Genomic DNA, 27,885 nt, shown 5'->3' with positions numbered 1-27,885 from the left:
TGGGGCACATCGCATGGAAAAGGCCCCCCCAAAACCCCAGGAGCCACACAGAGAAGCTGCACGCACTGTGGTAACCACCGACCCCCTACCAGGGATGCCAAGAAGCCCTCTCATACATGAGCTACGCTTTTTTGTTTGTTTGTTTTTGTGAGGTCTGTTTGTATTTAATTATCAAATTGCAAAGTATTTACAACAACATCAGAGTTCCGAAGCATCTCCGCCCCCCACCACCCACAAAGCTGGACGTTTTCAGGTTTTTCCAAAGTTTTATTATTATCCAAAAAAAAAAAAAAAAAAAAAAAAAGCTAAATATTTTACTTCGACACTGAAAAAGGCAGGTGGGGAGGAGGGGGAGCTGGGGAGAGAGAACCAGAGCCACACGTTCTCTGCATAGTCGTCTGGAGATCTTACAAAAATGCTGTTTTAAAAAAAAAAAAAATTACACCAGCAGAAAATCTCTCGTACGGGATTATTGGCCCAGCGCGTCCGTGCCGAGGAGCATCGTGGGGTAGGGGGGGCTCCCCTCTAAATGACCGGCTTTGAAAACAAATTGACAGACAGGAGGGTGGCGGCGGGGAGGCTCTGAGCCTGCGTGGCCTCTGCTGGGGCCAGCAGCAGCAGGGACTGAAGGGACCCCAGGGCCAGCTGCAGGAGGGACCCCAGGTCCCACCCCGCACACACGGTCAGACGGACGGACACGCAGACGGACACACAGACACATCCCCAGCCCTGCGCCGTGCTCCTCCTGGGTCATTTCCCTGCCTCCTGCCACCAGCAGTCCCCAGCCTCTCCCTGGCCTCAAACCCCCGGGGCAGGGAAGAGAGCCCAGGGCGGTGCTGATGCTGCCGGGCCGTTCTTGCTGCTGTGCCAGGGAATGAAACACCTGGGCTGGGAGCACCCCGGCCCGGCTGTTCGCTCACGAGAACCTGTCCGTGCTAAGGAAAACAAAAGGTCACACACTAACACGTGCATTCGCCTTCTCTCTCCCCAGCTCGGGGGTCCGATCCGTCTTCTGCACATGGATTTAGAGCTTTAGGAGCCTTCTCCTGGGGATGGGGATTCTGTGTCCCACCCATGGTTTTGGCACAGGCTGCCCCTTGTAGCACTGAGGGGCTTCTCCGGGACCCATCAGCCAAACGGCCACGAGGCCAGAACTAAAAGACCTCAAAGTGTGACGGTCCCTGCACGAACGCAAAGGTGCTGGGGGAAGGAGAGGCTCCGAGTCCCAAGGTGGTTTTAAAAAAAATAATCCATTAAAACAGTCGCTGTTCTCCAAGCCAAAGGCAGGATCTCTCCATTTGTGCCACGTTCGAAGGCTTCACGATTAAAAAGGAGCCACCAAGCCAGGACTCGTTCAATAAATAAGACGCTGGGGAGCTGCAGGAGCGAGCGGGGGGCTCTGCCCTGCTCCTACTGGGGCGAGGGGCAGGAGCAGCCCCCCCCGGTGCGGCCCCAGCACCTTCCTCGCCTGGTTTTCCACGGGTGCTGGGCCAGCAGTGAGGGGTTCTGCTCAGGGACAAACGCAGACAGAGACGGCGGCGTGACGGCAGGAGGAAAACAAACCCACATGCAACCTGTGGGGCTGGTGGGGGGCGCGCGGGGGCTATGTACAAGGGGGGTGCTGGGGCTGTGCGCGGCCCCTGGGGTTCAGCCTGGGGGGAACAACGGGGGGGTGAAGCTGGGCACGGGGACGCAGAGACCTCCGAAACACAGCCAAGGGCGCGGGGAGCCCGCAGACACCCGCCTGGCACAATGCTCCCCAGCAGCCCAGCCCCGGGGGGGGGGCAGCTGGAAACGTCCCAGTGGACAACCACATTGCAAAAAAACCGAGTATTTCCCCCAAAATGCTCCTCTGTCGTGTGTCCCAGCCCCGTGGTCTCGATTTGGGGTTGGCGGGCGGCAGAGGCATAGCGTTGGGTGGAGAAGCCCCGGGTGGGCTGCACGGGGCAGGCGAGGGCTCCGTGGGGTTCCTCCCTCCTTGATGCCGATCCCAGAAGCGACGAGGCACAGCCCTGGGGACAGGCACGGCTGGAAGACTCGACTGTGTGCCCAGGGGGTCCCACGGGACGGGGCGGGCAGCAGGGCCCCAAGCAGGGCCGGGTCCCACTCCCGGCATGAGGATGGGCAGGCACTGGAGGAAGGAGCCCCAAGGCCAGCGTCCCGTTGGCACCATGGGCCTGCGGGATCCTGGGGCCTGGTGCCTCACAACGTCTGCTCCCCAGCTGCATCCCAGTCCAAACCAGCGCTGGCGTGCGCCTTCCCCACAGCCAAACGTCTCTGTGAACACCTTTGGGCAAACGAGAGCAAAAAGGGTGGGCGGAGGGGCAGGGAAAGGGAAAATCGTGGTGATTTTAAACCAGGGAGGGTGCAAGAAGCCGTGGCCACATGTCTGAGGCAGGAGGTGCCGTCCCCTGATTTCTCTGGGGAAAAAGCCTCCCAAAAGCCAGGCCTCTTGGGGTGTGTGTGTGTGGGGGGGGGGGTGATGCCCCGCCAGCCCGCTGCCCCGCTCTCCCTCCTGAGCCGGTGCCAGCACCCTTGGGCTCCTCTCGCCCCGTCGTTAATCAGGGGCCAGCAGTCTTAACGAGCGACGGGGCTCCCCAAAAACGGCCCCCTCGGCGGGGAGGCCGGCCCTCCGCGCCCCGCGGCGAGGTGTCCGGTGCCAGGAGGAGCTCCAGGTCTATAGGTTCTCGCCGGGCTGGTACTGGGGCTCTGTGGAGGTGAAGTAGTCCTCCAGGAAGGCCTGCAAGTACTCGAAGGTGGGCCGCTCCTCGGGGTCCTTCCTCCAGCACTGGCACATGAGGTCGTGCAGCGATTCGGGGCACTCGGGCGGGCAGGGCATGCGGTAGCCCCGCTCCACCTGGTCCAGCACCTCCCTGTTCACCATCCCTGAGGAGAAAGGGGTCGTGGTGCTGAGCATGGGGGGGCCGGGCCGGACCCCGCATCGTGCCCACCACCACGGGGGGTGGGCTCGGGGCTCGGTGCCCCCCCGGTGCCAGCTCTCACCTGGGTAGGGCACTCTGCCCTTGGTGGTCAGCTCGGTCAGCAGGATGCCGAAGGACCAGACGTCCGACTTGATGGTGAACCTGCCGTACAGCGCCGCCTCCGGGGCCGTCCACTTGATGGGGAATTTGGCACCTGGGCGGGGAGGGAGAGTCAGGGGGTGCTCCCCCACCCTGGCACAGCCCCCTCCAGCCCTCCCCAAGGGACGCCAGGCACCGAGGGACCACCCCAGGGGACAAGGGGACAGCACAGCACGTCCTGCGGGGACTGGGGGCCGCACCTTGCCGGGCCGTGTACTCGTTGTCCTCGATGAGGCGCGCCAGCCCGAAGTCGGCCACCTTGCACACCAGGTTCTCCCCCACCAGGATGTTGGCCGCCCGGAGGTCTCGGTGCACGTAGTTCATCCTCTCCACGTAGGCCATGCCGGACGCGATCTGCGGGGCAGGGCACGGGGCCTGAGGCTCGCGGGGGGGACACGAGGAGCCCCCCAAGGGGGGACGGCTCCGCAGCCAGGCCCGACCCAGCTGATGGGAGCTGGGGCATGGGACTGGGGGGGACACCACGAACCCACCTGAGCTGCCATATCCACGAGCTGCGGCAGCCGCAGGTACTTGCCCATCTCGCCCTTGAGGAAGTCCAGGAGGCTCCCTGCGAGGAAGACAGCGCTCAGCATCCTTCGGCAGAGCGGAGCCACCCGACTGGGCCAGCCGGCGTCCCTCCCGCGCTCACCTTTGCTCATGTACTCGGTGACGATGTAAATGGGCTCCTCCGAAACCACGGCGTAGAGCTGGACCAGCTTCTCGTGCCGCAGCTTCTTCATCACCTGGGCTTCCTGCAGGAAGGCCTCCGGGGACATGGTGCCGGGTTTCAGCGTCTTTATTGCCACTCTGGTGGTGCCGTTCCAGGTCCCTGGAGGATGGGACACGTTTATGGGGCCGTGTCCCCTGCCTGCTCCCCCCAGCTGGGAGATGTGGCGGGGACGCTGCGCTGGGGACACGGGGCCGGAGCGGTCCTTACCCATCCAGACCTCTCCGAAGCAGCCCTGCCCCAGCTTCACCTCGAGCCGCAGCGACTCCCGGGGGATTTCCCAGGCGTCCTTGGCGAGCCCCTGGGTCTGGGGCTTGGAGGTGGGGCAGACGGTGGTCAGACGGTGGCACAGGCCGTCGGCGTGTTCTAGCGGGGGACAACGTGCGGGTGATGCTCTGGCATTCAGGCACGCAATGGCTTCCTTGCAAAACACCTCAGGGACCCGCGCCCAGACCCCTTCCCCTTTCTGAAACCCAAGCTGTGTTTTTCATCAGGTGCCCCCAGCCTGGTTTGGGGACCCCCTGCAGCAGGGGCACATCCATCTTGGAAAAGACGCCCAGGACCACCAAGTCCGAGCGTCCCATCACTAAACCACATCCCTCAGAGCCACATCCACGCATCCCTTAAACACCTCCGGGGATGGGGACGCCACCACCTCCCTGAGCAGCCCGTTCCAGAGCCCGACCACCCCCTACACGACAAGATTCCTCCCGACACCCAACCTAAACCTCCCCTGGCACAGGCACGGCGCCCTGGGCATCACCCAGACCCCTGGGACGTGGGGCGGGGGGGTCTGGCCACGGCCCCGGGTACGCACTGGAGTAGTAGGCCACCAGCTGCTGCAGGCTGCCGAACTGCGTGCGAGAGGTGATGTAGAAGCCGCCGCTGTCCAGCTTGCGGATCTTGTAGTGCTTTACGTTGAGCCCCTTGGCGTTGTCGAAGTCGGAGACTGAGAGGCAGTAGGCGCCTGCGGGCAAAACCCAGCGGCTCAGGGGCTGCGTGGGCACCAAACCTCCGCGGGGGGAGCAGGACGGTGCACGCAGGCTGCCGGTTTTACCCCAAAAAGCCCTTTTATCTGTCATTCACAACTGGTGCAACAGCCGAGAGGCACCACGAGGAGCAGGGATGAATGCAGCAATAAAGGGGCAGGGGCATGGGGGAAGGATGGGGCCGCAAGGAGCAAAAGGGAAGGTTCACGCTGCTGCCTGCATGAGCTGTTTCCACTGGAATAAGGCAAATGGCACCACGTTCAAAGCACCAAAGCAGAAAAAAAAAACACATCAAGGAGCTTTTCCCAACGGTGCATTTGGAGCCAGACTAAAGCACGTTTCCAGGTAAGAAACGGCATCCTCGGCCAGCCAAACCCCGGAGATCAAACTCACACAATCAGGAAGCACAAAACAAGGATCAAGAATTGTTAGACCTGAAAGGAGGGCCTGAAAATTAATCATTGCCTTTGTCTGGTTGCTCACAAGCAAGAATTTGACATTACATGGGTGGCAGGAAAAAAAAAAAAAGTATTTGTGAGACAAAAAAAAAAAGAACAAAACCAGAAAAAAGCCAGGGAGAGGACGTGCTGCTGGTTCCATTCCAGTGTTTTGGAAGCCCGTGGGTACAGGGGTGAGCAAACCATTAGGGCTGGGGTGGGTAAAAACAGGGCATCTCTGCCTCCAGCTTGGATGCCGGGAGGAGAGTGTGGCAGAAAGGGGACAAAAAAGGAAAAAAGGAAAAAAAAGGAAAGCAAAGCAGCAGCTGGGTGCTGCACAGGGAGCAAACCCCGGAGGCACAAATCCTGGTGGCAGACGCTGAGCACAGAGGGGCCAGCACCAGGATGGGGCCGGCACGCAGCGCAGAGGGGCGGGCACCCCGTGTCCCTGCAGCCGGGGCTCACCTTTCGTGGTCTCACTCTCCCGCACCAGGAAGGTCCCCCGGGGGTTTTCGGGGTTGAGCAGCAGCCGCTCGGACTCCCGGCGAGTGATCTTGCCGAAATACCACCTGCGGGAGGGAAGGCACAGGCTCAGCGCGGGGCCCCCGTGCGCCCCTTGGATTGGCGAGCAGCCATCCTGCGCCGCCGACCGCGGGCACCGCTCAGCGCCTGGGCTCCAAAAGCCTCCCCAAAAGGAGGGGCAGCCCCTGGGGCACCCCAGGCAGGAGCTGGGGGTTGAATTCCCCCACCATGGGCTCTGCCACCAGGTGGGGACAGTCTGCGGAGACGCACGTGGATTGGAAACCAAACCAAACCAAACCAAACCAAACCAAACCCAAAAAAAAAGCCCCAAGAAATACAACAGAGCCCCTGCAGGTTTTGCCCAGGAGGAGAGGGATAGGAGAGAGGGAAAAGCGCTCGGTGGGTGGTGGTTTTTCTTTTTCTTATTGCTTTTTTTTTTTTTTTTTTTTTTTATAAAAAGAACTGTCTAAAAGATGGCAATTACTCTTCAGCCTGGATGGAGTCTGAGGGCGCGACATAGTTACTGGGGATGTAGCCCGTCTGTCCTGTAGTGAGGGAATGAGCCAGCCACCAGTCACCTTCCCTGCAAGAGAACCAAAACACACTCAGTGTGAAGCCAAAAAGCCCCCAAGCCCCCTCGGGCCGTGCCCTCTCCCACCTCCGGGCAGCGTCCCCATGTCCCTAGAGGCACGGGACGAGCAAGCAGAGCCCAGCCCAGGGGGGGACAGCAGCGAGCAGCACCTGCACCCAGCCCCGCAGCAGGACCCTGGCACGCAGAAAGACCCCATGGAGACCCCAGGGCACGGGGCAGGAGGGTGGCAGCAGAGCCCAACCTGCCCCAAATCAGCCCTGGGAGCCTGTTGGCACCGGGCAGGCCCCGCTGCCACCCCCAGGACAAGCAGCATCACCACGGTGCCGGGGTCACCCATGTTCCCAGCATGCTGTGAAATGAGGGGGTCTCCTGCCTGGAAAAAAGGCCGGAGAGCCAAAAAATCCCTTTGGAGCCCTCTGAATTTGAGCTGGGTCTGGCTGGAGATGAGACGCGACGGAAACCCCAGTGAGCAGTTAAGCGGGGAGCAACAGGCAAAGGGGGAGGGAGGGGAAATGGGGGAAAAAAGCGACAGAATGGCAGCGATTAAATAAAGCACCAGAAAAAAAAGAAAAAAAAACAACAACAACAAAAGAAGGCAGAATTTGTTAAACACAGGCTACTCAAAGCAACAAAAGGGATCAAATAAATAAGGACTGGAGCAGGCTGGAACTGAGTGAGGTGCTCTTTAGGTGCCCTTGGGACGGATCCAGCAGGCACAGGGCAGCCGGGCTCGGCGCTGGGCACAGGGGTCCCCCTGCAGCCTCTGCCGAGGGCTGGTGGTGCTGGGGCTCAGCCGTGGTCCACAGCTCACCGAGCATCTCCAAATCAGGCACCCCAGGCCGGGATGTGGCTGGAATTTGGGCGATGGGGAGAAACCTGCCCTGAGGTGCTTCAGGGTGCGCTCTGCCCGGCTCATCCCCGAGTGTCCCAGTGCTGGCCCCAAGCAGCCAGGGCTGAGAGGAGGTGGCCCCAGGAAGGTCTCGAGGTGCTGGACCTCAACTGGTGCAGGCACAGACCCCATGAGCCTGACCCTGGGGAGTTCAGCCCCCCCACCCCGATCCCTGCACAGCTCCACCTCGCCCCAGCCTGCGTGCCCATGGCACGGGGCGTGCTGTCCCCTCGGTGCTGTCCCCTCGGTGCTGTCCCCTCGCTCCTCGTGGCAGGGGGCACGGAGCTGCTGCCCCCACCTTCCCCGGGCCGGGGTCAGGGGCTGCTTCGGCTCCTTTCCCACGGGGCCGGAGCAAACATCTGCCTGAGAAGCGCCCGGATTTTGGCTCGGGGCTTTATTCCAGCTCGGGCTGGAAGGCTGCAATCTGGGAATTCGGCAAAAGCAAACTATTCCAAAAATGTCTCAGCGGAAGGGGAAAAAAAAAAATAATCACCATCATCAAAACAAAGCATTTCAACAATTCCCTGCTTGGTTTTACCCAAAATACCCCGCTACACCCCCGCTGTCTGCCAGCGGGCTGGGAGGGGGCCTTCTTTCGGTGATGGGGTGAGCGGATTTAGCCCCTGGGGAGGCCGAGGGTCCCTGCTGGGGCTCTGCAGGACGCAGGAGCAGGGAGGGGGGCGATGGGCTGCAAACCCAGCCCCAGTACAGCAGCCACCAGGCAGCAAAACCACGGTCTCCCAGTCGTGCCGAGCAGCGTGGTGCTGCCCGGGGCCTGGCTCCCTTCCGAGGTCTCGGCCACAGCAGCACCACGAAGCGGAGCAGGAGCCTGGGGTAGCTCCCTGCTGGGGCTGGGAGGTGGAGGAGCACCAAACACCCCAAACTGGGGCTTTCTGTGCACCACTGAAGCCCTTCATGCAGCACAGCCCAGGCTGCACGGACTGAGCGAATCCCCATTAATAAACGATGAGCGTGGGAAGGAGGAGACCAAGGACCGAACTGAAAACCCATCTGTGTGGATCCCCACGGGGCAGGAGATCATCCTTCTGCCTTTGTGGGGCTGGTTTTGGCCCCCAGGTTTCAAGGTGGCAGCAGCGGGGACAGCGAGCTGAGTGCGCTGCGCATCGGGACCGAGCACGCAGCAACCTGAGGACTGTGCCAGCCCCCGGAGCGACTCACAACAAATAAAGAAATAAATTAAAAAATGCAAAAATAAAGGCAAAGAAAAAAAAAAGAAAAAGAAAAGACCAGGAAGGAGCAGAAACCCAAACGAAACAGGACTGATGAGGGGTGCCAGACACAGACAAGGGGTTCAGGGCCAGCTCAGACCTCCCCGGTGCAGAGCTGCCAGCACGGAGGGGGCTCTGCGTGCTGCCCCGCTCGCCCAGGGAGGTCAAACGTGGCCAGGCACGGCCCCTCCAGGCAGCCCCTGCTCCCTCCTGCTCCCACCCACGGGCAGCCCTTCACCAGGCAGGTCGGCAGCAGCAGCAGCAGCACCAACCCTCGGTACACACCTGACGTCCACTTTCCTCCTAACGAAAGCGTGGCGGGCAGGAGAGAAGAAAAACAGTCAAGAGGGAAGCTGAGGCCACAGGCACCGCGGAAGCACGAGGAAAGCATCTGGGGAGTGGAGGGGGGGAGTCCAGGCAGACGAGAGGCAGCTGAGCGCTGACGGGGACGGGGGGCAGGCGGGGACGTGGCCCCGAGCTGGGGACCGGCTCTGGGACGCGGAGGTGGCTTGGTGGCAGGGCTGCGAGGCAGCGGTGCCCGGCAGCGGGGGCAGGAGGATGGGGGAGCATCGAGCACCCCCCAAGCCATGGCCTCTGATGCCAGTGGCCTCGGACACGTCACTGCTTCCACACATGGCTCCGAAATGCCCCTTGGAGTGTCCCCGGGGACAGCCAGCCTGCCCGAGGCTGGGCTCGGTGACCCCTCTGGAGCCCTCTCGAGGGGGTGAAGCTTGGCCACAGGGGCACAGGGACACTCACGTGTTGTTGACGATTTGGAGGCGTTCTCCTTTCTTGAAGGACAGGTCCGTTTCGGTCCGGGACTCGTAGTCGTAGAGGGCCACGAAGGTGGTGACTCCGCCTGCGACGGGAACCGCTCGGGGTGAGCGTCACCACCCCGCAGCACGGCACCGGGGGACCCTCCTGTCCCACCACCCTCCCACCACCAGACAAAACACCTCCGCCAACCCAGCCCAAAACAAAAAAACCTCCTTCCAGAGGAGAGGACCCCGCCACCACCAGGAGGAGCTGGAACCAAACCCAGCCAGACCCAACCGCCAGCACCCGAGGGTGCCGGGGCCGCACTGACCGGCCAGCGCCCCAGAGCGCTGCGGCGACGTGACGGTGTCGGAGGTGTTGAAGCCTCCGAAGAGCTTGGACTCGGCTGCCATGGTCCCGAAGGAGCGGCTGGGGGTGCGATGGGCATCGGGGGCAGCCGCTTTGCTGGGTGTCTGCGAGGCTGGGTACCCCCCGTGGTGGGTGCTGTCGGCCGGCTCCAGGCTGCGCCGGCGCTGGCTGGGGTCTTTGGGTTTGCTCTTGCTGCTCCCCATGGTCCCGGGCTGGAGGAGGCAAAACAAGGCAGAGGGCTTTTATTTATTATCATCGTCATCATTAAGCTGCTTCCCAGGGGTTTTGCAAGCTGCCTGCCCTCTAGGAAAAGAAACAAAACCCCCCGAGGGTTTCCAAGCACCAGCTGCCGCGAAGCCGGGTCTCCTGCCCCTGCCCCGGGGCGGCATCGCTGCCCCCCCAACACCCCCGCTGCCCCCAGATGAGGCGGGTGGGGAGAAGTCACACAGTGTGAGCTGGGGAGATGGAATAACAGCACAGCCACCGAGGAACGCCAGGGCCAGCCCTGCTCGAAGGAAAAGGCTCCTGGACACTGGGGCGAGCAGCAGCGGGAGCCCCAGGGCCACCCGCACGGGGATGCTGCGGGGCCATGGCTCTGCTCAGCACTCGTCAAAAGCTCATCAAAAAAAACAAAAAAAAAGAAATCTTGCCAAATCTCCTGGTGCCCCAGCGCCCCTCCTGCACAGCGGGGCAGTCTGTAGGGCCGTGCTCCCTCACGCACAAGGGATCTCTGCTTTATATATAGCCCTGCCTTCCCTGCCACTTCGGATCCGGCTCTATAAATACCTCCAAGGTAATGATAGAAATGAAGGAAGGGAATTATTCGCAGCCTCCCAAGATGGCAGGATGCACAGCAGTGTCCTGCAGCTATGGAAGGAAAGATTTAGGCTAGGGCACGCAGGCAGGATGGAAAAGGGAGGCGGAGAAACCTCTCGACAGGGAAAAACCGAGCAGGTGAGGAGCAGAGGAGGCACCGGCGCCCGTGGGGCACGGAGCAGAGGGCGAGCGGCTGCAGCTCCCTGCCAGGCTGTGCCCCACGGAGGACTTTCCAAGCCAGAGCTGGGGCTGCTCCCTCCTCCAGCTCCCTCCCCATGCTCAGGGCTTGGTTTGACCGTCAGGGCTCGTTTTCCAAGAGAGCCGGCTCCTAGCAGGGCCTCAGCCCACGCTTTGGGGAGTTTGGAGCAGAGCGGGACGGGAAGGTCGGATACAAACCCTGCACTGGCAAATTGTCACCGCTGGCACGCTGGTGGTGGAGACAAGGGGAGAGGCTGCCCCATAAATAAATATGCTTATAATAAATCAGAAATGCTTGAGCAGAGGTGCAGGAGAAAGTGGGTCTGGAGAAAAAAAGCAGCAAAGCCCCCTCCCGTACCAAGAGCCACCCCCCGGTGCTCTCCTCCCTCCGCTCACCTCCGTGCGGGGCTCGGGCACCCGCTGGCACTCCCGGGGCCCTGTGGGCTGCCCGGGGCCGGCAGGGCTGTGACCACGGGGCTCGTGACAGCCCACGCGCCTCTGAGCAAGGCGTGCTCACAGCTTCCCCTGGCCGCGGCACTTCCCCCAGCAGGGACACGGCGGGGACACAACCGGGACACGGCCGGGATGGGCAGCGGACGGAGCGCGGCCCCCATGGGGGTGGCTGTGGGGACAAGGGGGGGGCTCCTGGCCCCCAGCAGCACTGCCGGGCAGCGGGGTTAAAGCAATCGGGTTGCAAGAAGCTGCCCACCACCCGCAGCAATTCCCCTGGAGCTCAGCACCGCTCCTGTCCTCAGCCGGGCAGGATTTGGGGCAGGGCTTCCCCCCGAGGTGCAGGCGGCGGGCTGGAGAGCTGCCAGCATTCCTCGCGCTCGCCTCCGACGGATCACAGATCGGAGGCGGCAGCTCTCCTGCGGGCAGGATTAGCACCCCAGGCACGTCGCAGCCTGCAGGGACTCCTCTCCTTTCCTCTCCAGGGGCTCGGCACCGCTGACAAATTGCGAACCACCGCGGTGCTGAGCTGCGAGGTTTCAGCTCCGGTCCCCGCGGGACCAGCTCCTGGGGGCACCCGGAGATGGGGAGACCCCCCCCGGGGTGATTCCTTACCTGTGTTTTCCAGCTACAGCCTGGCCGTGGGGTTGTGGGGGGCTGCCAGCGGCCTCAGCTCAGCTCCTGCTGCAGACAGAGGGACGTTAGTGGCCCTGTCCCCGCCGCGTGGGCTGCTGCACCCACCCTCCTCCTCCTCCTCCTCCTCCTCGCCACCCGCCCACCTCGGCGGGTGCCCCCAGCGCGGGGCAGCCAGCTCACCCCCGCCCGCTCTGCTCTCTCATGTGTGAAGAGGGGACGATTCTCTGCTCCACTTCATCGCACCCACCCAGAGAAGGGCGAGGAGGCGGCGGGGGCAGCCCCGGGCCATGCACGGCGGCGAGAGGGCAGCAGGGACGCGCGGCTCCCAGGGCGCCCCAACCCGCTGGGGGGTTTTTTTTTTGGTCGTTCCCCAAAGGAGGAGAAGCAAAGTCGGCACCACGGGGCGCTTCCAGACCCATTGCTCCGTCTAGGACCGGCCACAGGGACTCTGGGCCACCAAACGGGGACCTTGTCCCCGGGGACATGGGTGGCCCTCCCCGCCCCCAGCAGCACAGCCAAACCGCGGCGTGAAGCCCGCACACACAGTCCTGGAGCACCTCACGCTGCTCAGGCCCTGACTCAGCAAGAAAAGCGTGTTTTCACCCAAATTCTCAAAAGGCACAGATTCGTATTGCAAGTGTGGGTGCTGAGGGGACGTGCAAAACACGCTGCTGTCTGGCAGCAGCAGCCCAGGGCAGAGCTTTGGGTCCGAGCAAGGAAAGGCTCCCCGCAGCCGGGGGCTCCCCACGTGCCAAACACGCAGGGCTCAGCTGCAAGGCAGCCCCTGCGGCACCCCCAGATGGGCCACGGCCCCCACCAGAGGGACGCTGCCGTGCCAAAAAGCCAGACCCCAAGCTTCCCTTCGCCTCCAGGGACACCGCACACCGCAGACGGGTGCAGACGGAGCAGGCACCGAGCTTTTCCCCACGCCACCCTGCCCAGCCACGGCCTCCTGCCTTCACGCAGGATCCCTGGGTGTTGGCAGCATCACACCACGCAGCTCCACGGCAGCTGCTCCGGGCTCCTTATGCTCCAAATTTGCAGCACGAGGCACAAACCCGCACAGGAGCCGCAGCCCGCCGTGTCCCCCCCAGCGGCCGGGCGCCGTGCCGAGGATGTGCCACGCTCTGGGTTTATTTTGCGCCCCTTCCCCCCGTGGCAGTAAGTTTTGTGGCTATTTTTAGTGCATTTGATGAGGGTAACGAGCAGCGGCTGATTGACAGCCCTTTTACGACTTGAATGGTTTGTAATTTGTGCTTGACTAATATTCGCCGCCAATAATTGCACAGCGGGATGGGAGCTGGGGGAAGCTGCAGTCTCAACTCCAGGCTGCAGCACATACAAATAAGGCTGCGACGCGCACGCACGTGGCGTCCCCACCGCCCCGCGCCGTGTCCCCACCGCCCCGCGCCGTGTCCCCAAGCACTGCCACGTTCCCACGGTGGCCCCGTGGGAGCATCCCTCGGGTGGCGAGGCGCTCTGCCCCGCAGCCCTCCCGGATCCCCAAATGCTCAGCACCGAGTTCCCCAGTTGAAGGAAGCGCCCTGAGCTGCCCCGCTCAGCTCGGGCCCCATTGCGGCCGTGGCTTCCCCCTCCCCTCGTGCCGGGGGCAGCAGAGCCCCCACACAGCACAGCCGGGGCTGGGAACACCGCCTGACCCGCCCGACACCCCCAGCCCTCCCATACCCACATCCCCAGGGTTTTACTCCCCCCCCAAAAAAAAATTAAACGGCGAGGTGGGACGCACGGAAAGGCTGCCTCCTCCGCCCTACCTCGCAGGGGTGCTCTCGGAGAAGCAGCAGGGGGGGAAGCTCGGGGGCCAAGGCGTCTCCTGCAGCCAGGGGGCTGCACCCAAATGGCTGCAGGATACAGCGCAAGTTGTAAAAGCCACGCCGAGAGCAGGCTTGGCGACGCAGGGCGAAGCGATCTTTCTTTTTTTTTTTTTTTTTTTTTTTTCCCAAAGACACTAACAAAAGGCACTGATTGGGAGCAGACAAAACACAGAAATACCAACGTTTGCCGGCTTCTGTGTAGCAGGAGCAGAAACCTTGGGAAATTCTGCGACACGCTGGGGGCTGGGGCCAGACAGGGAGCCTTGGGGAGGGAGAAATCGCCGGCAAAACAGGCTCTGGCCTTGGGGCTGCTGGAGGGCCGGGTGGGTGCCCAGCAGGACACGGTGCTCCAGGCATGGGGACACCACGCCGGGCAGGGACATCTGCGCAGTGACCCCCCCCAAGGCTTTAACGCCCCCCCTAAAGAGGTGATGCTTCCTTCCCCTGCAGCACGGTTGCAGGGAGGCTTCTGCCAGCCCTGCCTGGGAGAGCTTTGCATGAAGCACGGCCTCAAACCCAGCTCAAACAAACCGAAATCGGAGCAATCACCGCAGGTACAGCCGGGGGGCGGCGGGCAGGGGGCCGCCAGCAGCCCCAGGCAGGTTCCCCCCTCACACCCGCCCGCTTCAGCGCCCTGCAGAGCCCCCGCGGGATGAGTAACGGCACCTGTCTGCTGCCAGACTGAAAAATGAAGCGCGCAGGGCGGCGGGGACACAGCGCGAGACAAAGCCGCCTCGTGGTGCAGCGCCGAGCCCACCGGGGGCGAGCAGAACCTGAGGGAAGGAGCCAAAAGCCCAGGACACGGCCCCGAGCCCACCCCACGCCCCTTGCCCACGCCGGGAGCAGGGACGGGCTCACGCACGGCACAGAAAAATCACCTGCTGGGTGTGCCACCAGGCAGGGAGCGCCGCGGCTGGAGGCGGCCGATGAGTTGCTGTGAGCCCCCCGTGCCCGTCCTCCAGCAGCCCCCTCCCTGATTTTGGCAGGAGACGCAGCCCCAGACGCGCACATGCAGCTGCTGCCCCCAAATGGGGGGCTCGGTGCCAGGGATGCCCCCGAAATTTTGCTTCCTCCCGCTGCAGAGGCGGCACCAGAGCCTCGCCAGCCCGGCTGTGAGTGGTGGCACCGGGATGGAGAGGCTGGGGGCAAATCCCAGGACACGGACACCTTGTAGGGCATCCCAGTGCTGGGGACGAATCCCAGGACACGGACACCTTGTAGGGCACCAGGACGGCAGCAGGGCACGCAGCTGGGGGCCAGCAAACGGCAGCGCAGCCCCTGGTGCACTCGGGAGCACCTCACTGCCCTGCCCGGAGCTCGAGGCCCCGGCACAGCAGCACATCTCCGAGTCCCACGTGCTGGTGAAAAAAGGGGGGGCTGCTCCCCCAGCTCATCCCAGCTCATCCCTCCCCACCACAGCACCCCAGCCACCCTTCCCTGCCTCCCCCAGGAGGAATCCTCCGGGACAGAGCAGGTCGGAGCCGGGGCAGAGCAGGGAGGGATGCACGCAGGGGGGTCACAGCGCCCGGCCCCGCGCTGCCGCCCGATGCGAGGAGCGGCCCCTCCCTTAGCACCCTGTCAGCTCCCGTTAAATTTAGAGCTATCTTAATTAAAGCTGCACAGCCCAACCTAGCAGGGGCCAGCAGGTCGTGACAGGGCGAAGGATAATTAAATCAGCCATACAAATTCACCCCCCCTCCCCTCCACGCACGGGGGAGAGTCACGTTCGGGAGCAATTTGGGAATGTGTCAAAACACGAGTTAGGGACCAGACCAAAGCCCTGAGAGGCACAAAGCAGGTGCTGGATGTTTATCTGGCCAAGAAACTCAGAAACATAAAAAAAAAACAACACAGAGAGGTGTGCAGGGAGGCAGGGACACACTGTGCCACCCCCACCACAGCGGCGGGGCCAGCCCTCGACAGTCAGATTTGGGTTTTGTTTCTTCGAGGCGATGGGAAGCAAGTTGCCCAGGCAGGCAGGGTTTCAGGGGATGGCTCCGCACACAGCCCGGTGCCCCCCGGTGTCCCCCAGAGCACCCCAAAGCCAGGCGAGGGCAGGGAAACCCTGACGGCAGGCGCCCTGCAAGCTCCATCTTGCTTAAGGCTGGCAAGAAAAAAAATCACACGGCTGACCTCCCAAACTCCCTGCCAGCTCCCCGGGGCGAGCAGGGTGCCAGCACCTCGTGTTTTCTGGTGTTTTAAGCCTTTTGCTGCCCCAAGGGCTCCTCCCCAGCAAGGGCAGAGCAGCGGCTTTCCTTAAAGAAAAGCGGGATCTGGGCGTAATCCCAGCGCCGCAGCACCTCGGGCGCGGTTACGAGGCGCTCGGGGGATTTCTGTGCTGGGAGAGGTTCGGACACCACCTGCAGCAGACCCGGGCACGACAGAGCCACGTCTCCAAAGCTTCAAACCGGGCAACAAATCCAGCCCCGGGGCTAAGAGCTGAGGCCACCACTGACCTGGAGCCAGGAAGGTGCCAGCCCAGGTTCCAGGGCTCCACCAGCCCCGTGCCCGTGTCCCAGAGGAGGTCCCTGGGTTCAGGGCGCTGTTAGGAAGTGTTTGGGGCAGGGCATGGCCCCGCATCGCCTCCCGGTGCCTCCCAGCCCCGCTCACCCCGTGCTTCCAGGATCCCTGTCGGGGCACGAGCCAGAAGCAGCGATTGCCAAACCAGCTCCAAGAAATTCATTCCAAAGCCCTTGGCGTGCGTTCACCTGAAGCGTGCTTCTCCCAGACAGGTGATGAGGGCACCCTTCTCCTCCTGCCAAGGCCGGGAGAAGCAGAGGGAATGCTCCCAAGTGCACTGAACGCCTGCGGGGCTGGGCAGCACTGATGGGGAGCCGGGACCAGCACCAGAACTGACGGAGCCATGGGGCAAATCTTCCCAAAACCGCCCTCCAAAGAGACCCCCAGAACGCTCCTTGTCAGTACCAGCCCCAGGGGCTCCCCCCAGCTCCCGTTTCCCGCAGTCCCCCTAAATGCACGTTGTTCCCATCCTCCCCCCGAGCCTCCCTGGGGGAAAAGAGGCCGGGTGGCAGCGGGGTGACCCGGGCTGGCCTCTGGAGGAGGAGCACGAGGCCGGGGAGCTCAGTTCCCCATTGCTGCCTCCCAGCTGCCGGCTCCAGGATGGCTGCAGAGAACGGAGCTCGCTTCTGCTTTCTGCGAGGAGAGAGCCCAGGGCTCCCTGTGGGACACCCAGCGCCCAGCCCGGCTGCTGGGGAAGGGAAGGGGCAGGCAGGCAGCAAACGGCACGGATCGGCCCCAAACGGCGCTGCCTGCGGGTGCCGTGGCTCAGGGGGTGCCGCACCGGCGTCCCCATTGCGTGGCCGTCCCCCCAGGCTGAGGACGCTTTTTCAGGCTGAAAAGCTCCAGATCTGAGCAAGCTGCAACCACCCCGGCCACGCTGGCGTCACCGCCGAAACATTTCCCCGCTGAGCAGAACCAGCCTGGCCAGTCCGGCCGGCAGCCGAGCTCCCGGGGCCCCCCCAAACCCCTGGGGGCCGCTGCTCGGGGCGCACGGCCCCTGCCCCGCGCAGCCCCCGCGGGACCCCGGTGGCACAAAAGGCTCCGAGGTGGAACAAGAAGCGGAACGGTGGCTGCGGGTGGCCAGGGCAGCGGGCACAGCCTGGGAGCACAGCGCAGCTCTCAGCACCACCACGCTCTGCCCTGAGACGTGCCCGGGGCGCCTGGACCTCTCCGGTGGGGACAGCAGCCCCCACGGGCACTCCGATCTCCGGCACCATTTGTCACCAAGACGAGGTGACCACCTTTGGGGGCACCAGAGGAAGCTCGGCACAGCTACCGGAGGGGTCTCAGGGGGTGAGCTGAGATCAGCCAGACCCACACGGTGTTTCTGTGCCTAAAAAAACCCCGTGCTGGGCTCCCCAGGTGTGCCCCAGCTGCTCCCGGGGTGAGCGGGATGCCCGGAGCCAGCCGCGAGGTGCAGCCCAGCCGGTGCTCGCCGCAAACAGATGCAAAACAAAGGAAAACGCTGAGCTGGTGTCTTTCATCCTGCCGCTCCGGGAGGGGAGAGCCAGGCCCCGTGCACGTCCCGGCCCCGTACCGCTCGCTTGGGTGCCCGGAGCCCGGCTGGGTGCTGGGCGAGTGGCAGGGACCAGCCCGGGGCTGCTGGCACGGGACGAGCTGCGGGCACACGGGCACCTCGAGCACCTCCTGCTTTCCATTGCCTCCCGTCCCCGGCAGCTTGGACACGGCGCGGCCACAGCACAGCACCAGGACCCCCTGAGCCCTGCGGCCGTCAGCACCCCCGGCAGGGCCAGAAGGGCTCCCAGGAGCTGCAGCACGCACGGACGTGTGCGCACACGCTCCTGGCACCCTGAGCCCGTCCTCCCCGCGGGCTTTCAGACCCAGCAGTGAGCTGGGAGCACCAAACCGATCCTCACCGCGGGGTCTTTGGGGTCACACACGTGTCCTTCCCACCCGATCTGGTGGGATTTGGGCTTTCCCATCCGATCTGGCCCCCCCTCGGCACCACAGGCACTCACCCCAGGCAGCAGCCCGGCCACCACTCAGTGTCCCCAACTCATGAGGACGTGGCCTCTTGTCCCCTGGCCTCTTGTCCCCTGGCCTCTCGTCCCCTGGTCCCTTGTCCCGCCGTGGTGGCAGGGCCCAGCCCCACGCAGAGCTTCCCAAGCCCCCCCGGGCTGCTGGGGCTCCCCTTATCTCACGCTGGAGGCAGCCGGGGAAAGGAAAGGGCACGGCAGAGCAGGGAGTGACTCCGAAAGCTGTTACGTTTGCTTTTTTTTTCCCCTGTTTTGTTTCATTTTGGGGAAGTTCCCCACCACACGGCTCCACCCCAGGAGCATCCAGACCCCAGAAGGCGCAGCCCGAGCCTGCAACCACGGGGACACAGAGCTGGGGAGGGAGAAGCCGAGCACAAAACCAGCTGAGCTGGGGAGGGAAACCCTTAAAAGTCCCACCCGGGGGGCTGCTGGCGGGGAAGCAGCGGCACGCCGCGTGCGTAAGGTCGCGTTTGCCCAGCTGCAATGGGTCTGGATGGGGAAACGGAGGCAGGCGGCTGGGGAAGCGAGGCGGAGCAGCGAAACTCGGGCAGCCCTGCAGCCCCCAGCTTCTGCCGAGCAGGCTGCGAGGGGGAAACTTTTAGGATGTGGCTGCTCAGACACACGGCAGCCCGCAGGCACGGGGAGCTGCTGGGGCCGGGCAACGTCGCTGTGCCGGCGGCTACGCGGCACCGACCCCGCTGCCAAACCCCCCGCACGGCCGAGCGGACACCACCCAGCTCAGCCCACCCGAGGCTGCCCCGAGCCGTCCTCTCCCACCTCAGCACCCCAAACCCTGCCCTTCCCAACAGCTCCCTGCCCCCGAGCTGGGGCACCCGTGGCCATGGGGACCCCGCGGGGGAGGAGGGCGCGAGGCTGAGCTGAGCCCGGCTGCCCCGTGGCGTTTCGGTGCCTTGTGGCAGCACCGAGGGAAAGTGACACAAGTGTCCCCGAGTCACGCAGGGCAGCCCTGCTGTGCCCCTGCCCGGGGACAGGCACGGCAGGACGGCTGTCACCATCCGGCGATGGCAGCAGGGTGACAGCGGGGGTTTGGTGCCGGGGAGAGGCAGGGGATGGGCGCAGAGCACAGGCTCACGAGACCGCCCTGCTGCTGAGAGCTGCGCTTCCTCATTTTCCTCCCCAAAGCCCTCTCCCACGCAGCCAGGCACCGAGATGAGCCTGCTGACCCTCGGGTTACACCACCGGGATTTCGGAAACTCCACCGCATCTCCACGCAACACCAAGGCAGCCTGGAGCCGCGGGGCTGGGGCAGGCTTCTGTAGGGTCTGAGGCAAAACCTCCACCCGGATCCCCCTTCCCCAGGGTTTCTCCTCCTTGCTCCGTGCACCGCTCTCATCCTCCCCGAGACCCAAGGGTCCCTTTGCTGGTTTTCGGGCGCTGCCTCCACAGGTGCCCCCCGTGCCCTGCAGCAGCCCCAGCAGCCCCCGGCGCGTCCCAAGCGCTCCCCAGCTCGGCTCCTGGGGAGGCAGAGGGCAGCGAGGAGATCCGTAGCCTCGAGGGAAGTCAGCGCGAGACGCAGATTTACAGGTCCTGGTTCCTGGCCCAGGTTCAAACCACATTCGTTCCCGAAATCTGTTTCGGCGCTTTCTTTTCCGAGCCGTGCACGGCAGAGGCATGTGCAAAGCGCCGCCGAGGGCCTCGCAGCGAGGCCGCCCGTGCCACAACAGGACCCGGGCGCACCTGAGCTGCGCCGCAGCCCACGCGGGTCCAGCTGTGCTCAGCCAAACAAAAAAACACCCCCCCTCTTTTTCCAGCCCTCCCGACTGGACCTCAGGGTGGACTATCTCATGGCTCACTGCCAGTTTAAAACATCAAGGGCCAGAATTATCGCTTTTTCCTCCCCCCCTCTGAGGCACGCAGGTTTCTGCTCCCGGACGGAGGCTCCGGCACAATGCGAGCCCCGGGGGAACAGCTCCGAGTGCCCCCAAGTCAGAGGAGGTGGAAAACAGAAGGATGGCAGAATGGAAAGGGTGACAACCCGCGCTGCAGTCACACGGCCGGCACGGCCAGGAGGGCAATTTCCACGCCAAGAGCTTGGAGCTGGCTGGTGAGCACCGTGCCGCGGGGAGCCTGCCCGTGCCGGGCACACACGCGCTGCTCCGGCGGGGCTTCGAGGGCTCGGGGCTGAGAGGCAAAGTGCTGAGGAAGCGAGGTCAGACGGGAAATTGTTCCAGGAGATAAAGGAACGAGTTAGAAGCCGAGCAGCAGAATAGGCAGCGCAGGAAACAATAGTGCCTCAGATAGCCCCGCGTGCTTCCCCCCGCGAGGCCGAGCGGGCAGCGCTTGGTGGAAGCGATGCTCTCATGCTCTTCCCCCCTGAACACGCCGGGAGGAAGCGGGGGCTGTTGCTTCAGCTGGGCTCGCTCCAGCTGTTCCCCTGTCGAGGCGTTACACGCACTCACTGGTGGCTATGAGGAGTGGCCAAGTCCTCCCTGCCCCTACCAAATACCAATTTCATGTGTGAGCGGCTTCACCAGTCAGGCACAGCCCTGGCTTGGGGCGTGCAGGAGGGGCAGGGGTCCTGGGGGGGCACAGGAGCCCCCAGCTCCATCCCCTCTGCTCCCTCCTCGCCTCCACGAGCCCGGTGAAACGCTGCTGCTCGCCCCGGGCCAGCCTGCCCTGGGGAGCACCAATGTCCCCTCCGTGCCACCACGGAGTTTCCTGTCCCCGCAGCGGAGCCTCTGCAGCTCTCGGCCACCGTGAGCCACACACAGCTCCTTCCCCTTCCCAGCCCTCGCTGCCTCCCCACAGCACCGAGGTGATCTGCCTTCACGTGGGACAAAGTCATTAAAGGGCAGAGATATCGTTAGGGCATCTCCAGCGCTCTGTGAGGCCGCTGAAGACCCAGACAGGGAACAGCGGACTTCCCGTCACCGCCGTGTCAGCCCAAGGATAACCCCGTCCCCATAAATAACCCCGTCCCCAAAATCCTCGGGCTGGGGCTTGGTGAAGCTCCCTGGACAAGCCCCTGCCCCACTGCTTAAGGCTCAAAGCCTGGCCCTGGGAGCCAGCCCATGAGCTGAAACAGAGCCCTCCTGTGAGAAGCCAGCACCGACGCCTGTGGTGCTGGGAGCTGCCCTGCAATGTTGGCGACGTCCCCCCGTGCGTCCCCATCGCACCTCCCCGGGGACTGGCGGTGACATTTTGGTGCCTCACGGGAGCCCAGGCACGCGTTGAGGTGCTGATGGGGTTCCCCGGGACAAACGGCCCCCAGCCCCAAAGGCCAGACCTCGGGGGAGGTGGCCGTGGCTCGGTCCCACGCCCGCGCGCTCGTCACCGCTGGCGGTGGGCGCCTCAGCAGGTCGGAGAGGAGGGACAAAACCCTCCAGCTTCCTGCCTGCCGCACACCTCCTCCTCCTGCGGGGAGCACCAGCCTGGGAGGAGGGAAAAAAAATAAATAAACCAAGCCTTTTGTTGCCACCCTCGTGCAGCTCGGCTGGTGGACGGCACTGCTGGCGCGCGCTGTCCCGTCCCCGCGATGCCAGCACCGCACCCCGGCCCCAAATGGCACCGGGCGGTGGGACCTGTCCTGGGGACCCCCCTGCACCGAGCAGCCCCACCATGTCCCCTTCCCTCGCGTCGTGTCCGGAACAAGCCGCGACAGCCCCGTGGCCCTATAAGCTCTGGGGTGGCCACAGCAACGCACCAACACCCCATGGGAACGGCACCCCGAGCCCCTAGGGCAGCGCGGGGAGGGGACCGAGGTCACTGCCCGGCTGCAGATGGGGACCGAGCACGTTGGATGCTGCGGACCCCCCGGTGGGTTTCGCAGCTCTTTGGGGTGACGCTGCACACCACACCGGGTCGGCACCCCGATACGGCCAGAGGAGCCCAGCCTGGCCCAGCTTTGGCTCTGCTGAACCCCGTGCTGCTGCGACGGGGACGGTGGGGACAGTGGGGACGCGCCAGCGCGATGGCTCCCAGCCACGCGTGGCGACCGTGTCGCCTGGGTGGCCATGGAGGAACTCGGCGGGTGGATAAAGGGATAAAGCCCTCGGTGGGGCCACCCCGGGCACCGCAGCCTCCCGCCGGGCTGCTCCCCGCAGCATCGCCCCGGCCCCACGCGGCCCCCCCCGGGGCTGGACGCGAGCCCCCCAAAAATCAGCGGCGAGCGAACCCTAGGAGGGAAAGGGATGGGGAGACATCAAAGCGAGGAGCGGGGGGGCGATGAATATTTCATGTCCTGGCCTACATTCGGCCCCGCTCTCCCCGCCCTGCGCTCCCGGGGGTCCCCCCGCAGCCCCTGAGCACAACAAAGGGGAGCGCAGGCAGGCGGTGCCGCCCCGCCGGACCCCGCTGCACCCTCGGCACCCCCAGCCGGGCTCAGAACCGCCCCAAACCCCGACCCTCGGCATCCCCCGGCAGACCCCGACCCCAAAAACCCCGCGCATCCTCCGCTGGACGCCCCCCGACCCCACAAACCCCACAGACCCCACAGACCCCACAAGCCGCCCGCGGGCACCGCCGCCCGGACCGACCCCACCGCACGGCGGGGACACCCCCAGCAGCTCGGGGGGGCTCCTCCCCAACCCCCCCGTACCCCATGGGGACCCCCCCGTGCCCCATGGGGACCCCCCCCCTCTCCAAAACCGTGCGCCCCCCGCTCACCTCCCCCGTGCGCGCCCTCCGGGGCTCGATCGCGGCTTTGTCTCCGTGCCGGGGGCGCGGCCGCCGCCCCCCCCCGAGCCGTGGCAGCCCCGGTGCCCCCCCCGCAGCCCCGAGCCGAGCCGAGCCGGGCCGGGCCGGGCGCTCAGGGCTGCGCCGCCGGCAGCATCGCGCAGCGCCGCCGCTTCGCTCCCGCCCCCGCTTCGCTTTCCAACCTCCCCCCCCCCCCCCCCGCCACCTTCTCCGGGGTGTGTTTGGGGGGGGGCAACCCACAGGGAGGAAAAAAAAATAAAAAATAAAATAGGAATATGGCAGCAAACCGGAAACGGCTATAGGGAAAAAAATAAAAATGCAGCCCCTCCCCTGTATTTTTTTTTTTTTTTTTTTTTTTAAGGGAGAAGGCTCCGGGCAGCCGGGCTCCGCGGGGTGCGGAGCGGGGTGCGGAGCCTCCCCCGCCTGCGGCTTTAGGGGCGCGCCCCGGCCGTGGGAGCCGCGGCCCCGGATTTGGGGGGCTCGGGGCCAAGGGGGGTTCAGGGTCAGGGGGTCCTGGGGCCCGGGGGGCTCAGGGCTGAGGGGTCTCGGGCTGGGCGCAGCACGGAGCTGGTGGTGGTGGTGCTGACCTGGCAGCCGGAGGTGGCACCAGAAGAGAGCGGTGATTTTTTGGGGAGGTCAGAGCCAGGCCGTTGTGCGTTTTGGTGTACGGCCCCGGAGCAAACGGCTGTTTGGGCGCAGATTTTGTGCTTGGAACCGAGACCGGGCACCTCCATCCCCGGGCTGTCCTGGAGGGCTGCGATCCACCGGCCCCCAATCTCCAAGAGGAGGCAAAACCTCAGCGGGGAGGCCCTGTGGGTGCAGCGCTGGCCGTGCCGTGTCCCATGCCATAACAAACACGAGTGGGGTCTGGCCGTGTCACCCCCATGGCTGCCCCCATGCTGCCCGACCCGCAGGGTGGCTGGCAGCCCCCCCACAGCCCCCATCAGCCACCCACGGCGTCTCCTGGTGCTCCGCAAACCAGCGGGGCAAAGCAGCCCGCTCCGTAAGCCCTGCGTACCCGTTGCCCTGTTTTATGAGGCCGTGGCAATCCGCGGGCCGTATTGCCACATCCACACCTCGCCTGCCACCCCTGCCCACCCCAGGGAACCTCACATCCACCCGAGCGGGGATTTTGGAAAGCCCCCCCCTGGCTGAGCGAGCTCTGGCACTTCAGAAGCAATTTGGGAAGTTAAGGAGGTTCAGGGAACCATGCGGCGGAGCTTTCCTTTCTGTTTCCAATCCTCCCCCCTCGTTCGTTTGAGTTATTAAAAAAATATTTCCTATGACACAGCCGAAGGCCAGCGAGTCCATGAGTCACCCGGAGTGAGGAGTCACGCACGCACTGATCCATCTCCGCCGGCCAGCGCAGCGCCGAGGGGCCCTACCTGGGAGGAGCCGCCGCTGATAAAGCTGGCGAGGGCCAGCGCACCCCATGCCAGCTGGTTTTGGGGCAGCAGCCCTTGAGACCGTCCCAAAATGTGGCCTGGGTTTCCCCCGAGGCTTTTTGGGGTGCCACTGTGCAGCCCGGCAGGCACAGGGAGGTGTTAGGGAGGGATTCCTCCACCTGATGGAGGGCGCACTGCGCGTTCCACTCATCAGGACATAAATCACACCATGGGCCCCCTGTGCTGTCTCCCAGTGGGATGTATCCTGGCCTTGTCCCCGCTGTCCCTACCCCAATGGGACAGGGCTGTGCGCCCCCCGCCAGCGCCACCTCCCCTGGGGGAGCCCAGGAGCAGCCCCATGGGCGGCTCAGCCCCAGCCCCGGGGAGCTGCTGGGGGTGACTCAGCCTCTGCTTGATCCAGACCCGAGCCCAAGATGCAATTATGACTTATAAATATTTGAATTTTGTTTTCCTCTTTTGCAATCGGCCCCTTTTCCACCCGCGGCCCTGCAATCGCGTTTCCATCTCTGGCAGCGCCGGGCCGTGGCTCGGAGGCAGCGCGAGGCGGCAGCGCCTTCAACGCTGCACCGGGTCCGCGCCGCAGCCTCCCGCAGGAAGATGCCAACGTGCAAATTTCACGTGGCAAACAGACACTCTTGAAAACCAGCCTCTTATCTTTTGGGCTCCCGTTCAGGAATGTGCCCTCGCAGGACTCTGACATTAAGCATGCAGCGCTGGCGATAACGCGATTTAAAACATTTGGGTTTAAGCAACTCAGCACGCCCCGGTGCCTTCCTGGCTCCCAGCTGAAGTCCTGAGCCTGACGGTGCTCACCTGCAGCCCTGCTGCTCTCCTGCTCCTTCTGCCGCACTCCCAATATTTGTCTTCAAACAGCCCGAGCCACGACTGGTGTTTCAGCCAGCTCGGGACTCCAGTCTCTTTCCTGAAACTATTCTCCTCCTTCTCACCTTTAAACACCACCAGAAAATAACACATGGGAGAGGGGAGGAAAGTCATAGGGACTGAAACCAAGAGAAAAGCGGGTTCTTTCAAATCAAAACAATCCTTGTACCTATCACCGAGTACTTCTGGTGGCTCACTTCGCTGCACATCTTGGTTTCCTCTTAGAATTCCACCTTGAGACAAGCACAGGTTTGCTTGCACATTTTTTTTTTTTCCTGACCTTTAAGCAAGTTTCAGCAGGAGAAATAACTGCACGTGGTTTTTCCCCCTTTAGGCGTGCTGTGCACGGAGGGCGCGTTGCAGCACCCGGTGCTGCCGTGTTCCTCCCCAGCGAGCTCCGAGGCTCGGCCCCGCTGCTGGGGACATGCAGGCTGCCCAGGGCTGCAGAAGCCACCAAGCTCCCAGAACGACCTGAGCCCCTTCCAAACCCTCCATGGGGCTCCTAAAATCAAGGCAAAAGGGTGCCGCTGGGGTCCCATCACTGATCCAAGCCCTGCCTTCCCCAGCGTAGCCGGGGATTTACAACAGAACAGCCATTCATCTCCAGCCAGGTTTATTTTTAAGCATCCCTTTGGCAAGCACGAATAAGTTTTGTTTCATGGATTCCGTTCCCGAGGCTAGCTGCATTTTGCACGCTGCAAATCCCTAATATATTTGCATGAATTATTACTATTAATAATACAATGGCTGCGTTCGAGATGCTGGACAGGCGCAGAAGCAGCCACGGCTGCGTCCCCGAGCTTTCCAGTCTTGCAAAGAGTGAGTGTGCGTGGCAGCAGCCGGCCAGCAGCAGGAGAGCTGCGGTGACGAGCTCAGGGGCTGACTTAGGCGTACTGAGGGGGATTGAGCAGAAGGACTGTCAAGGCACGAGCTACTTGGCAATATTTCATGGCAGAAATACTAATTCTGGCCATTCTGCCCTGCACCGAGCACTGGGGCAGCAAGAGCCGGTGTCTGGCAGGCTGCGTGATGAAGGGGGCAGTGGAAGAGAAGTCACCAGGAGGGCTCAGGACCCGTCCTGTCCCTTGGCACGGTGACAATCTGCTGCGCTGGGGACCCTCAACCCTGGCACCGAACTGCACGAGCCAGGAAACCTCCCTGCAGAGTGCCCCGGGGACCAGGACCGCTGGAAGCCACTGGCTTGTTGCCGTCTGATAAGAAGGCACCAAGTTCAGCAGCTCCGCGTGCCCAGGGCAGCCACAACATTCCCCGTCGGGCTTCAGGCTGATAACGCACAACGTTTCACCAAGAGCTGAACCAAGCATCTTGGAACAGCTCGCTCAGGCCGAACTCCAGCACTTTCCACTTCTCGCCTCAGTCCAGGAGAAAAGCCGCCCACGAAACGTTAGCATTTCCCAGCGGTGGAAATTCTGCTTTTTGGCCAGCCTCGGCATCAACAGCAGAGAGTGGCTCAGAGGAGCCCGGGGAGGAGCATCCGGATGAGATTTATGGCCCTCTTTCCAGCCACCTTGCGAGCGGAGCAGCTGGGGAACGCTCCCAGCCGCCGGGCGGTTCAAAGCTCTTGCAGCCACCCTGGCGCAACAATCCCCGGAGCCGAGGGCGTGCGTGGGGACGTGGTGCTGGGACACCCCCGGGGGGCAGAGGAGCCCCCGGGGCACCCGTCTGGGCTGCTCGAGGTCCGGCAAGCGGCTGCGAGCTGCATGAAGCGAAGCCGGCACAGACACGAGGGTGTTTCCCCCGAATCGCCCAGCACCGGTCCTTTGAGCGAGGGACGGGCCGAGGAGGCCAAAGTCTGAGTCTGACAAATTTAAACCACATGACGTTCGGATCCGCGCTCAGTTTATGGTGAACTAAGCAAGGAGGGAGGCAGGGGAGCAGTTGGCAGCTCCCCCGCGTCTCTCAAAACCTGTTCCCCTGCAGTAGACCCCCGGGAATGCTTGGACATCTCCTCCAGCCACCCAAGGCAGCAGCTGCAGTGCCAGGAGCACCCACCCGTGGAGCCCACAGCCCCGGGCACCCAGGGACAAAGCCGGGGGGAGGCGACCAGGCCGGCTCCTGGCCCCAGCAGGGCGCAGCCACCTCTGGGAAGCGGCCGGAGCCTGGCACTGACACAGCCGCCGGGTCCCCGAGCGAGGGGAGCACCTGCGCCCTGCAGCAGCTCGCCCAGCCTGCGCCGCCTGCTGCACTCTGGACTTTGGCTTTGTGTGAGAGGCATTTACGGGCTCAGGGTGGCTTTTGCAGAAGCAGCGGCCAGAGGGAAGGTGGTGGGAACTGGCTTTGGAGCCAAGGGCACCTGGGCCGTAGTCTCAGCTCGGAGAAGATGCGTGACGCCAGGCCAGGGCTGGTGCAGAGCTGGCACACAGAGACCCCCGGGACCTTTTGGTTAAGAAGGAGGGGACAGTTCAGGGTCAGGCCCCACAAATAAGGAGTGCTGCATTTAGCACGGAAATAGGACATCAGTAAAGCCTAGCACTGGGGATGACGGCCCCTCGACTTGAAAAGGCGTGAGGAACTGAGAGACCCTCAGCCCCTCCGCCCACACCTGGGAGCTGAGCTCTTCAGGTGCTGCAGAGCGGTCAGCCAGGCAGGAGAGGTCTTTACAAAGGAAGCAAAACAGACGTGGTCCAAAGCGGGCTTGCCTCGTACCTACCTGCCAAAAAGGACGCCAGAGCGCACGGGGCACAAGCTACCATGGGCTGCGAAGCAGAGAAACTAGAATTAAAAACAGGCTCCTTCTCTCCGGGCTGGCTGATCGCGCCTCAGCCAGCAGCGTGGTGACGTGGGTGGGAGGCAGGCTGGCCCTGAGCCACGGGGGAACCTGTCAGCCTCCGCTCCAACCACCCGCTGCGCTGCGCCGCGCCGAGGGGCTGCGGGCGTCTGC

General features: G+C 63.8%; 1 protein-coding gene across 10 annotated transcripts; it reads right to left on the bottom strand.

The window, feature by feature from the left end:
• Positions 1–411: 411 nt before the first annotated feature.
• On the bottom strand, positions 412–27,885 carry SRC (SRC proto-oncogene, non-receptor tyrosine kinase). 10 transcript variants are annotated; one of them, XM_072026558.1, is made up of 14 exons: positions 27,655–27,863; positions 11,670–11,738; positions 9,553–9,802; positions 9,225–9,324; positions 8,751–8,768; positions 6,240–6,338; positions 5,699–5,802; positions 4,625–4,774; positions 4,018–4,173; positions 3,730–3,909; positions 3,572–3,648; positions 3,281–3,434; positions 3,004–3,135; positions 412–2,886 (listed from the first exon to the last, which is right to left on the bottom strand). In XM_072026558.1, the coding sequence occupies exons 3-14, from the start codon at positions 9,791–9,793 to the stop codon at positions 2,678–2,680; spliced, it is 1,620 nt and encodes a 539-aa protein (XP_071882659.1). In that variant the 5' UTR covers positions 9,794–9,802; positions 11,670–11,738; positions 27,655–27,863; the 3' UTR covers positions 412–2,677. The 10 variants fall into 10 exon arrangements, with proteins under 10 accessions (XP_071882659.1, XP_071882663.1, XP_071882657.1 ...); XM_072026562.1 differs by having other exon boundaries at positions 11,670–11,735; XM_072026556.1 differs by lacking the exon at positions 27,655–27,863 and adding an exon at positions 22,666–22,888.

Source organism: Anas platyrhynchos, chromosome 21 (assembly GCF_047663525.1).
Source record: "Anas platyrhynchos isolate ZD024472 breed Pekin duck chromosome 21, IASCAAS_PekinDuck_T2T, whole genome shotgun sequence".
Classification (NCBI taxonomy): Eukaryota; Metazoa; Chordata; class Aves; order Anseriformes; family Anatidae; genus Anas; species Anas platyrhynchos.
This window is presented reverse-complemented; position numbering and strand designations above follow the sequence as displayed.